The 13,506-nt window shown below is 33.9% G+C and overlaps 1 protein-coding gene across 1 annotated transcript; it reads left to right on the top strand.

The window, feature by feature from the left end:
- The first annotated feature begins 2,744 nt into the window (after positions 1-2,744).
- kcnip4b (potassium voltage-gated channel interacting protein 4b) lies at positions 2,745-9,274 on the top strand. The gene is made up of 8 exons (XM_059553227.1): positions 2,745-3,019; positions 6,420-6,544; positions 6,680-6,749; positions 7,184-7,254; positions 7,486-7,593; positions 7,729-7,833; positions 8,760-8,822; positions 8,910-9,274. Exons 1-8 carry the CDS (start codon positions 2,932-2,934, stop codon positions 8,955-8,957), a joined length of 678 nt encoding a protein of 225 aa, XP_059409210.1. The 5' UTR covers positions 2,745-2,931; the 3' UTR covers positions 8,958-9,274.
- Positions 9,275-13,506: the final 4,232 nt, after the last annotated feature.

The raw sequence follows: 13,506 nt of genomic DNA, 5'->3' as shown, positions 1-13,506 counted from the left end.
ATGGAGCCAAAAGAGTCTCAATAAAGATAAATGCACACACTACATTCACATATGCACACATAGGATTCATACATGCACACACATAATTCATAAATACACACACAGGATACACAAATGTGCACAAAATTCACAAATACACACACAAAATTTAAAAAGTACAGAAGATTCACAAATGCATACAAAATTCACAAATGCACACACAATTCAGAAATACACACACAATTCAGAAATGCAAACAACATTTACAAATGCGCTCAAGATTCACAAATGCACAGGACAGGATTCAGAAATGTATTTCTGATGCACACACACATATATCTTGATTTACAAACTGCTTGCGGTCTGTGAACTTCACTGCATTTGTTTGTGAATTTTGAGACTCCCCTGACTTGGCTTGACCGAGCGGCAACCTACCGCTCTCTCTCGTGAAGCCAATAAGGAATTGACAAAAACTGCAATTCATCGACTGGCCGCTTGAGGCTGGCTGCAAAAGGGAGTCAATCCCATAGACTCCCCATGTTAAAATGCCCAACTTTAAAGCAGAAAAAAACATGTTTACAGCCTGGTTCAAAAAATGATTTTGGTCTATATTGCTAATTTTGCCCTTCATGACAACTGTGAGGGGGGTGAATTTTTTTAAAACTCATCCGTTTAAATTATATTAAGACTTAAAATTCTGCATAATTAAGGGCGTGGCCACTTGAGTGACAGGTGGATTGCCGCTGCTGACAATGCAGTCGCGCTAGGTGGGCGTGGCTTCAGCAATCAGCTCCCGCCTTTTTGCCCATTTTCGATTATCCGGGAGAGTCGCGCGGTGACGCGCTGCCAAGATGGCGACGGCCCGCTCTGCACACTTTGCGCTTCAAAACCGCTATTGAGGAGTCTATGGGTGACGTCACGGACACTACGTCCATATTTTTTTACAGTCTATGGGCTTGACACACAAATGCCTTTTTTTAAACAGGGAATGATCTGCAACCATTCAGATATCTCCCTTGTTTTAGCCAATCACAAGAATGCACGATTCACTTTCCTCACGCAGCCGGAGGCCCACTTTTCGCAGTCGGAGAGTCACTTTCCTCTCGCAGCGTACCACTGACTCTCTCTTCATGTAGGGACTGAATATTATAATTAAAAGAATCCAAAAGAATATTTAGATATATTTAAATTTTCAAAAAGGTGTAAAAATTGTTTTTATTTTCATTAAAATATTTCAATAAAATGAAATAATTGCCTATTGCAAATTTATGAATCCATGGTTAACTTTTTTTCTGCCGTCACTGGGCTATATGTATTGAGACATTTTTTTTTTTTTATATTTTGTAAAAAATAATAAAAAATAAACCTGAATTGTAATCTAAACATCTGTATTTTCATACAGTTTCATAAATAAGTAGGCTTATAATATGCTGCACCACAGGCATATCGCGCTGTGTGAACGTGTTCATGTGATTGGCTTATAAGTAAACAATCCCCGTGGAGTGCGTTCTTGTGATTGGCTAAAAGAAGGGAGATATCTGATTGGTTGCATATCATTCCCTGTTTGAAAAAAGGCATTTGTGTGTCGAGCCAAGTCAGGGGAGTCTCAAAATTCACAAACAAATGCAGCGAAGTTCACAGACCGCAAGCAGTTTGTAAATCAAGATATATGTGTGTGTGTGCATCAGAAATACATTTCTGAATCTTGTCCTGTGCATTTGTGAATCTTGAGTGCATTTGTAAATGTTGTTTGCATTTCTGAATTGTGTGTGTATTTCTGAATTTTGTGTGCATTTCTGAATTTTGTATGCATTTGTGAATCTTCTGTGCTTTTTAAATTTTGTGTGTGCATTTGTAAATTTTGTGCGCATTTGTGTATCCTGTGTTTGTATTTATGAATCATGTGTGTGCATGTATGAATCCTGTGTGTGCATATGTGAATGTAGTGTGTGCATTTATCTTTATTGAGACTATTTTGGCTCCATAGAAAATAGGCTACTATGTGACTACAGTATCTCTCCAGTTGTCGACTCATTTATTCAGCTTGATAATAAGTTCTGCTGTCTATGGTGAACCAGAACATCATCTCCTGCCCTTTCAAAATCCCCTTGAGTCAAACAATGTCTGACTGTAATTTCATTGAACGAAATACTGAACATATAGAGGAAATTTGGCAGACACTTTTATCCAAAGCAACTTAAATTTCAGCCAAACTCCTGTATTTATCAGTCCTTTAAATCCCTGGGAATAACCAGGAAAATAGGAAAAGACCTACAAGGTTAGACCTGCTGTAAAACAGGGCTTTTTAAAACTGGATCCCATATGACAATTTGGGACCAAATTGCAAAAATATAATGGCTTCTTTATTGCCATCAATAAAGAAATCACACTGTGTTAGAAAAGGAATTTGTATTTTTTTTCCACAATAAACCAATTATATTATTGACTTTTGTTTTATTTCTTATAGGCTATGGCCATATTGATTTTTTATTTCTCTTATTTGTATAAAAATACATAGAATAGGATACCTGGGAGCATATAGGAAGTAGGCTATTACATATATAGCCTATCATTAATGATCTGACGTGGCAATACCAAAAGAATGGTCATACCATAAAAAAATAAAAAAAGAGCTTTATATAAAGACCTAATGGAGCCTAGAAATTTCAGCAACATTATAGGAAGTCAGAGAACTCCATTATGTATAGAGGTGTCTGTGTGTGTGTGTGTGTGTGAGAGAGAGAGAGAGAGAGAGAGAGAGAGAGAGAGAGAGAGAATGGAAATTGATTCGCTCCCAGGTGTTTGTAACGCTGACGCGCATTTACACCTTTCAGAGTCACTGTTCATCCGTATACCTGACAGGAAACTGAAACCAGCTGAATCCAAGCTGACAGAACATTGGAATAAACCAGAGGAGTTGCTTCTGAATCCATTCCTTCTCTGTAATTGAAAATGAGCAGCCGACGGCGGAGATGCAAGCGTCAGTTGATCAAATTTACTCAGCATATTGCTCGATTAATCACAGGAACTCTGAGCTCAGGTAAAGTCACCCAGTTTGTAACTGTCTCTTTTTGAATAGGCTATATTATTTAGGCTACCGCTCTATATGATACTAAAAAGATAACTTAATTGGCACATTTCATCGTTTGACTGTATAGCTTTGTTGTCCTGAAGTTCATTACTGCTTCTATCATGCTCAGCTTTTGTTCATAAACGGTTACTACTGTCATAACAGATTGTTTGTCAATTATATATTAAAGTTAACAAGTCATTAAAGTTAATTATCCTATTTTCACACACAGTAGCCTAGTCATGAACTTATGATCAGTAATTACCAAATAGGCCTACCAATTCCATTTATTGTGCCATTGTGTAAAAGGTGTAATAAATGCAGTGTGCCTTTGACTGAGAGATATTCAGTACTTAATTTTATTAATTAATGCATTTAGCAGACGCTTTTATCCAAAGCGACTTCTAATGCAATCAGAATTTTTTCTTTTACCAGTATGTTCCCTGGGAACTGAACCCATTACCTTTTGCGCTGTTAACGCAATGCTCTACCACTCAACCACAGGAACATTAATACATTCACGCCTTGCAAGATTAGTAGCAACCAAAAATGTTAATATTTAAAAAATATAAACATAAATTTGACCAAAGACATAATACAAGTCAGTTTTTCACTAATTGTCTTCTTTTGCCATAGACCACAGTCAAACAGACCAAGGACAGTTTTGCCATGGGGAAGGTGTAACGAAGCTAGAACTAAATTTACATTTATGCATTTAGTAGATACTTTTATTCAAAGCGACATTGCACTGAAGGTATACATTATAAATTAGCTATCAGTTTTTGCATTGCCTGGGAGTCAAATAGAAGACCATGGCAATGCTACATGCACTGATAACTGAGAATGAATGAATGAATAAAAATGTAGATCAATGTAACAGTTACAACTGGTTAATACAGTTGTTTTACTGTTTACATTTTTTCTGAAAAAATAAATAAATAATTGCATGTAATGCATTCAAAATGCATGTTTTCCTTTCTTTTTTTAAAGATAGAATTTTATATTACAAAGTATTTCTCTCGAATCAGTGTCCGAGTGTGAATCTTTTTATAAGTTTTTGTTTTGTTTTTTTTTGTTTTCCCATGCAAATATATTTCATGTAATTATCCCATACAACAACAATTTATTTTTCTATAAAAAACCCATGACATCAGGTAGTAAGTAATCACACTAAGGTAAAGTAAATATAAACCCAGTAATTATGAAATACACTCAAAAAAAGAAAAAAAAAGAAAAGAAAGGAAAACACCACAGTTTCAGCAAATGACTTTTTTTTCAATGTACAACTGTCAGTAGCTACAAGCAGGCAATCTATCTCTTTAAAAAATATTTTTATTATTGGACAATGATCAACTTTACAAAAGTCACAATAAAATGAGAACCTATTGTATAAGCTAATCAACAGGTGTTGTAATTCCTTCCAGGCAGTCTTGTGATTATAAATTCATAAACACCCTTTTTCTTTGACTTTTCAAGGGTGTAATTACACATTTAACTGAAATTTGTAATATTTAACATATTTTAGTCTGAAAATAATGCAGGCATGTACAACACAATGTACAACACAATTACAATGCTAATCATTAACTGTCTTAAATTTGTGGATGAGAGTTCTAATTAATTTCATCTTTCCCTTGGCTGTGCTTCATATCCTTGTGGGACTAAATATAATTACGCACTCCATCATTCCATAGCCTACCATAAGACACTGATGATCCCTTAATATTGCCATAAATTAAGTATTGCAGACACTGGTATCTTTTTCAGGTAATTTTGTCTGCCACATTTCTACTGAAATGACATTCAAAATAACTGCACGCCATTCAATCTTTTCTCCCTTCCCTTAGCTCCTTTTTATAGTTTTCTTCTATTAGCAACCATTCCTTTTCCATTTACTCTTTCATCTGAGCTGTGGTTGATAATGTTGTTATGACTGTTTGTGTTTGTGTCAACTATATTCTTATTCCTAAAATAGAGTGAAATACCATATTCTCTCATGTGAATTAAATTTAAGGCCAGTTATTTCAGTATATTTCACTTTCATCATTTTCACATCCTGTGCAGTGTTTAATAGAACACCTATTCTATTACCTATCACCTGTTCTATTAATGATGAGATGCTCTATTAAATATCCAGTGCATAATTCGCCAATATGTCAATACGCCAAAACAAATTTTGTAATGAGGCTAGAATAATTTTTAAGGCACATCAGATAAATTTTTACCAGTGTCTATAACACATACTAAATTAAATATTACAATTGGTAGTTAACTGCATACAAAAGTTTCCCTTTAAACTGATTAAAGATCTAGAACTAGACAAATACAACTCTAAAATCTGCTCTAGTTATTTGTAGCACCACCTGTACAGTGGAATGTGACCAGTGAATAGTAGTGGCTGCTATGACTTGATAGATAATGTTTTAGGAGCAGCTAGTAACATCTTGACCAGTCTTTAAGTGGGTCATTCTAGTACTCCAATTTTAGCATGGATGTATCTCCTCATACAAAAACAACAGGTTAACAAGAACATTTTTCTTTCATTGTCTTCTGTATTTCCTCAGATATGGTATATTTCTCATGCTTGGACAATGAAATGTAAAAAATTAAAGTTTATTAAGCACAGAGACTGTATCTTAAACCAGCATCAACCTATGCACCAGGACGTTCTTCATGATAATCTGGGACAGAGGTATTATGCATGTCCTGAAGGAGACACCGCTAAGTGTCTTTAGTTACCTGACCTGCTAAGGCACAGTAGTGAATATTTAATAAAATTCACAGAAACAGCCAGCAGACCCTTTAAGCTATTTATGCTATGAATACTGACCACCCCCCACCCCCCCACACACATACTATCTACCTGCTAAATAGTGTTTTAAGAACAGCTTAAAATAACAAAACACCCAGAGGAGCTATACAAAAATTGAATCAAAATGCCATTACATAGGTGTAAAAGCAACATAAAATAAAACCTTTATAAATACTTGTATGTTGCTGCAAATATTGACTCCTCTTACCAACAGTTAAACACTTGTCTCAGATCTCTGTTTAGACTCTAATATAGTTTCTCAAATCACAGATAATGATGTGTAAAAGGAAACATGGCCTTGACAGAGCCATAAAAACATGTCACTCTCTTTTCATTATTCATCAAAAGGCAAGTGTTTGTGTAATTAGTGTCACTGGATCCGCTAGTGCCAGGATTCTTAATTAAAGATAAAGCTCTAGGCATCATTGGGCAGCATGCAAGCAAGTGATGATGCATCTGAACTCTTGCATGTATCAGAGTAAATACAAAGACGGATTCTTTGAATCTGAAGCTGTCTTGCCAATAAAAATGATGGCAGCTGTGTGTGCTGTGTTGTAGATAATGAGGACGAAGAACAAGAGAGCACAACGGTGCGGTATCACCCGGAAAATCTGGAGCAACTGCAGTCACAGACCCATTTCTCCAGACAAGAGCTGCAGTTACTCTATAGAGGATTAAAGAACGTGAGAGTTCAGTTAAACCCCACCTGCTGGGTGTAGGAATTAAAAATGATGCTGTCATTTTAGGGCTCCTGCTCTCTTTGGAGATATTCCAGTGTCTTAAATATTGCTTTCTTGTCCGGTCCTGTTTTTTGCTAGGATTGTCCAAGTGGAGTTGTGAATGAGGACACATTTAAAAACATTTATGCTCTGTTCTTCCCACCGGGAGGTTGGTCCACTTAAAATTGTTTTATAGATTATCAAATATGTTTAACCAAACAATATGATACCACATTTGGTAAAGTTCATAATAGGAAACTGCAAATCACATAAAAGTTACAGATTACCTTTACTGCACACTGCAGTCAGTGTCTCCTCCTTGTGGTATGATTTGAGATTTTTCAGAAAATATAATGACTTATGATATAATGAATGATGTAACTTTTCATCCCTTTGGAAAATGGAGTGTGCCTTGTTATTACCAGATGCAGTTCAAAAACAAAATCCTGTTTTTGTTATGGGACAATTCAGTAAAAGCTAAATTTAAATGTATAATAAAGCTGACTGCCATCATAAAATTTCATTGAAATTGTTTAGATATTTTCATGTCACAGAATTTTTTTTTTCTTGAACAGATATAATTTGTTGTTTTTATTTTCTTAGATTCATCGAAATATGCTCAGTTTCTTTTCAATGCATTTGATAAAGATAAAAATGGCTCTCTTAGTTTTGAGGTAAGTATTTTTTATCTTAATTAGATAGTTTGGATAAAATATCCTTATTAATGATCTTGTTGTTTTTTTCTGATGTGAATGTCATCCAAACATTTGCGACAAATAATGATTTCGAATGTTAAATCCTGTAACTCTATATAAAATACAGCAGGAGCTTTCAGGCACTCTATGATGTCAATTCTTTATCTATTCAATAGTTTTACTGTGCTTTAATTTATTTTATTTTTTCAGGAATTAGTCTGTGATCTCTCAGTATTGTTGAGAGGCACTACAGAAGAGAAGCTGAACTGGGCCTTCAATCTATATGACATCAACAAAGATGGCCAGATTACTAAAGAGGTCTGAAAACATTTTAATCTGAAGCTCTCAAAATAATGTCTGGACTACATCTTGAGTTTTGATTCCTGTCAAAAAACTTGGTTTGTTCTAAGCATTATTTAAATGCAAAGACTGTATATGATCTTTTTTTTTCAGGAAATGTTAGATATATTAAAGTCTATTTATGATTTGATGGGGAAATCTATCCATCCACGACTTAAAGAGGAGGCATTGAGGCAACACGTCAGAATTTTCTTCCAAGTAATGCCTTCATGCACTTTTATGTTTAGGAAAAGTGACTATGCATGTATCTTTGGAAAATATGTAAGACCTACCATTTTGCTTTATATTATAGAAGTTTTCAGGTTAAAATGTCCACAGGGTGGCGCTACAAGCACTATGACGTTTAATCCTATTTGAATGATAGTTCACCCAAAAAATTCACACTTGTTGTTCCAAAACTGTAAAACGTTAAAGAAGATATGTGTAATGCTCTAACAAATACACCACTTATCCAGTAGTATTTAGTTATCATCATTCTTCAGAACATCTGCTGCAGAGGAAAGAAAGTCATACAATATGTGAGTAAGCAAATGATGACAGAATTTTCATTTTTGGGTGAACTATTTTTTTTAAATGGCATCTTAAATATCACGCTGTTGGTCATACAAACCGTTTGTATGGTTTCATAACATTTAAATAGTGAACAAGTTGTCTTGAAAACAGTAACCTGGGCATATTAAAAATAGTTAATGCAATGTTAATTCTACAGTGTTGTTACAACCGTGTAATGTAAATTGCCATTTAACCCTACTTTCAATCAAATACACACTGAAAGAAAGAAACTTCAGTGCACTACGAGTTCCTTCAATATTGTAATTTAAGATTCAAATTACATTTATTATTATTATTATTAAATTGTTATTTAAAATAATCGGTAGGTATTTCACCTGGAAACAGAAGTGAGATATAGCAACCATTAAATATGTTATTATAAATTATTCACATCTTTAATGAGGTCAGGCTGGTTATGCTGCAGAAACATTTATTAAAACCTCTCTCAAATCTCAAAAAGTCAGTTTCAGTATGCATTACTAGATTAGACCTCCCTCATACATTTGAAAGCAAAAATGCCTTGTAATCACATTTGTTTCATTTTTTTCTTTTGTTTTTCTTCCTCCCTTTAGAAAATGGACATAAACCAGGATGGTGTAGTAACTATTGATGAATTCATTGACTGCTGCCAAAAAGTATGGCTCATTTGATCTTTATCTAAACCTTTATTTGCTATCCATAATATGCATCATAATAAAACTGTTGATGCTTTTGTTTTACAGGATGAAAATATAATGCAGTCTCTTAAGATTTTTGACAATGCTGTCTAGATTTTAGTCAGGAAATCCTCCCTAAGCACTAAGAAAGATATTTCTAGATAAATAATACTCATTGTTATAATGCCAGCTTTTCTGTGCTGCTGTTCTGGACTGCTATTGTCTTTTGTGAACTGACTGCTGAATGTATACATACCTTGGTAAATGCGGGACTCTTCTGTGATGCAAATGTAAATGCAATGTTACTTGTAAAACACAACATCAGTGTTATTGTATAATAATGTGCTCCTGTGGTTACTGACCTGGCTCATGTTTGGCACAGACTAACTGTTTCATACTGACTGTTTCACACATTTTCATCCTTTAACCCTAACCTTTTTAATATTTAATCCAATAGACAAATAATTTATGGTAGACTAGGATTACTTCAAGTGGGGTTACTCAAGTGGGCACCTGCTTTTGCTTACATCAAATGCACACACTGTTGAGGAAGTACATCAGATTTAAGTAAAATCTTTAACTTGTTTGTTTATTATTATTATTATTATTATTATTATTATTATTGATTTTTTTATAACACCATTCAATAACCAGCAACAGGTCTTTTCAGGTATTTTCTTTCTTTTTTTCCTTCTTTCTTTCTTTCTTTCTTTCTTGGTGGGGGTTAGTTTGTGATCTCTCCTGTGGAGAAGACTGAATACAGTTTATTGATCATCAAAAGTGACACTTATAAAACTAAGGGGACCTAACAATACACTGAAACTAAGTTTAATGATGTAACACGTCGCCATACGTGAAATTTCAGTAGTTAGCAAAACTGTATAGGATGTACAGTATGGACAAGGTAACACTATTTATAATAGCATAGTATATCTCTGATAATAAGTCAATAATTAACATGAAATAATGCTAACTAGACTTTCAATATATATTTAACTAATTGACAGTTTAAATGTATTTGGTTGTTTTGTATATTTTTAATGTCAAAGTTAATACCAGTGATAAGGGAATTAGGCCTTGATAAATTTTAATATCAATTTGGTATGATTACTTATTATCAAAAAGAGTAGCCTCTAAGCCAGAGTGCCTCTTCTCTTTCTCTCTCTCTCTCTCTCTCTCTCGCTCTCTCTCAGGTCAGGAGGTCTGTAGTTAGTGTCATTGGCTTCGGACATAATAGTTATTTTATTCATTATGCTTTTATCAGTAGAAATTACACTGTTGAAAGATCTGAAATTGAAAAGGTTTATATGTACAAAACATACAGTTCTTGGCAAATGTTAAGAGGGGGTACCAGTACATGGTGGCATCCAAATGGTGCATTCCAATGGATTATATACAGGGGTGCACATAATTTTTTCAGCCTGGTTCTCATAAGAGAACCTGGAGATTTGGTTTGGTCCTCACACTGCATATAACATGACCCATTAATTATAACTATAAAACATCAATTAATAATAGTTATAATATTATTGCACTCGTTTTTTTTAAATAATATTATTAAATGTGTGATAATATTATTAAAAATAAAAGGCATTCCTAGTATTAAATACAAATACATTTATTTTGTAGTAAACTTAAAATGAAATGCTAATATTTACTACTACTTTCTTTGTTTGCCTCTTTAAGAAGAATCGCTTTATGTATTCCCCAATTTTAAGTCGCTTTGGATAAAAGCGTCTAAAAATAAATAAATAAAAGCGTTTTCATCATATTCAAACTTAAAATCAGCAGGCTTTTATTTTGGCAGGTTGCCGGCAAGTAAATATACGCGCTTCCGGGTTTAGCGCCGCTGCTGAGCGTCAGTGGATGAGTGAATGTCACAGTTTTGCATTGTTCTTTGAAAACGGCATGGCATAGCCTAGATTTATGCTCTCAGGTTGAAAATAAAATTTATATAGTACATTTTTATTTTGGTCGCGCATGCGGACCTGCGGACCACTTATGTGCACCCCTGATTATATAAATGAAAATGCAGTCCAAAGTAATTTTATGTGTGACATTTTGGATATTTGAAAAATGTAACTCTTGTCTCGGAGGAATAATAAGATTTTAGTTGTCATTTGCAAAATGTAACCCTTAATATATATTACTATTGTTTATTGTAAGTGTTGTATTCTCTTGTAATAAAACAATAAATGCTAGCTGCCTTGATTTAAGGAAATGTTCAACATTTTGATTGCTGCCGATTTTTAATCTGTCAGAGACAATTTTTTTTCTTTAGCTCAGCATTAGTATTTCAGTGGGGAAAGTCAGGGCCCCCCAACCCCCCTACACTGAACATTAATGATCGCATCATCCTAGTGTTTCTAGGAATCTATCAGAAGGAAATACTATCCAAAACCTTACAAAACCTCAAAAGCTTACAATAAGCTCAGTCATTACAAGGAAGTTATGCTTTTCACTTTGGAATACTGTTCCAAATAATTAGTAATATAAATAGTAATCCCTTCTGAAGGATTTGGTAACACTTGAGTGATTACTAGTGAGTTACTATGATCTTCACTTTTGAATTAATTATGAATTATGCATTATTTATAATAATTAAAACAGTCACACTTTATTTTAAGGTCAAATTCTCGCTATTAGCAAACAACTATGACTTTTGCCTCAATAAAATCCTAATTTGCTGCTTATTAGTAGTTAGTAAAGTTTAGGTATTGTGTAGGATTAGGGATGTAGAATATGCTCATGCAGAAGATGTGCTTTATAAATACTAATTTATAAATACTAATATATAGAGTCTATATGTTAATAATAGGCAAGTCATTGGTGTGAACTTTATGAATGGTGTTACTATATGAAACTGTATGTAGTTTCTTAGCACTTTTATGGGAGTTATGAAAAAATTTGTAGTTAATGATTAGCTAACAGTGAGCTAACAGATAAACATTCCCACTGGCTGCATGCACAAAAGTCAAAATTCAGGATTGGATTGGACTATCCAGTTGCCCTCAGGAGTTTGAATTAAATAAGCCTCTTCTACTCAAAATAAGGCTGCATTTATTTGATCCAAAATACAGCAAAAACAATAATATTGTGAAATATTTTTTACAATTTTGAACAAATGTTTTCTAGAGAATATATTTTAAAATGAAATGTATTCCTCATATGAGAAAGTATATATATAGAAAAGTAAAAAGAACTGCATTTAGCTGAAATAGAAAACTTTTATAACATTATAAATGTCTTTACTGACCATTCTGGATAACTGAATGTATCTCTGTTGAATAAAAGTATTAATTTATTTCATTTCTTTACAAAAAAATAAATAAAACATAATAATCTTAATGAGCCAAACTTTTGAATAGTAGTGCTACAAAAGCTATTTCTCTATTTCAATAATTCAATAATTAAGAGTATCCCATTAGCAGTGGCCCTGTCCCGGGTATAAGATTTGTATGCATGTGTTGACTCATATCAGACTATCACATATCAAAGCCATTTTGTCCAGCTGAAATATTTACTTGATCAGCAGGTGTGCTGTCAGCCAAAGGTTAAAGGTCAGCCCAATAAAATTCATGCCGAAACAGCTGTCTGTCAAAGATAAGAATGACATCATGTTTTTTTTGTGTCACATGACATGTACTGTATGATAACTATTTATGATGTGCCATCCCTGGTTCCTGCAGGCTGTGCTTAATTATCTGAATTTTGGAGCTATATACAAGCAGCATTCTGTGACCAGTATTGCAATATAAAAGACCAAAAAGCAAATGCATTTTATGGACTGTACAGTAAACTACACTGGTCATATGAAGTAAAATGTCATCACATGGTGCAAACACTTGGGTACTAATAAACAGGTATGATTCATATCCTTTTATCTCTGTCCATGTTGTATATGCACATTGAAACATAAATGGCAATGAGACTTTGTAAGGACCATCACGAGGACAAAATGAGGTCTACAGTGCACACAATATGGAAAACAGCCACCAAACTGTTGTGTTTGGCTTCCAGGACACAAATGCTAGTTTAACATTTAGACACAAACAGTGAATACCATTCCTTCTAGAGACAGCAGAGAGCTGATGGCTTTCCAGACAGTACTGCAGACTACCTATTGAGGAAGAGGAATGAATTCACTCCATTAAACAACTGTCCCTTCACCAACTCACCAAATACATCTGTGCATCATTTAAGGTGCGATATTGTAGACAACACTAAGTCAATATGTTTTTTGTTATTTTTTTTTTTAATAATCATACTTGATTGATATTTTAGTGTTTCTGTTGTCTAACAATAAGATGTGTATCAAGAAGAATGTGCTAGATATTGCATGAGTGTTGGCTGAATTATATAGTTTTTTGTTTAGTTTTCTGTACAATAGCAAAAAGAGTCTGAGATCTAAGAAGAGTCTGACAGTCAATTTCTCTTGCAAGTTTTATGGCTCACAATCAGTTTATAATAACCCAGAAACCATTTGATTCACTTGCCTATATTAGGGCTGTGTTACAGCAGGTTGTGCTTATTTGCAGCACAACATTACTTTGCGGTTAAGCATCTGGGACGGCAAAGGATTTTGTGCCAAGAAAATCTTTAAATTATTTTTATATCTTAGTTATTGTTCTCTGTAAATATCCATTGACTGGCTCATGCAGAT

This window comes from Carassius carassius, chromosome 7 (genome assembly GCF_963082965.1).
Source record: "Carassius carassius chromosome 7, fCarCar2.1, whole genome shotgun sequence".
Classification (NCBI taxonomy): Eukaryota; Metazoa; Chordata; class Actinopteri; order Cypriniformes; family Cyprinidae; genus Carassius; species Carassius carassius.
Note: the sequence above shows the minus strand (reverse complement) of the source record. Positions and strands in the feature narration are given on the sequence as shown.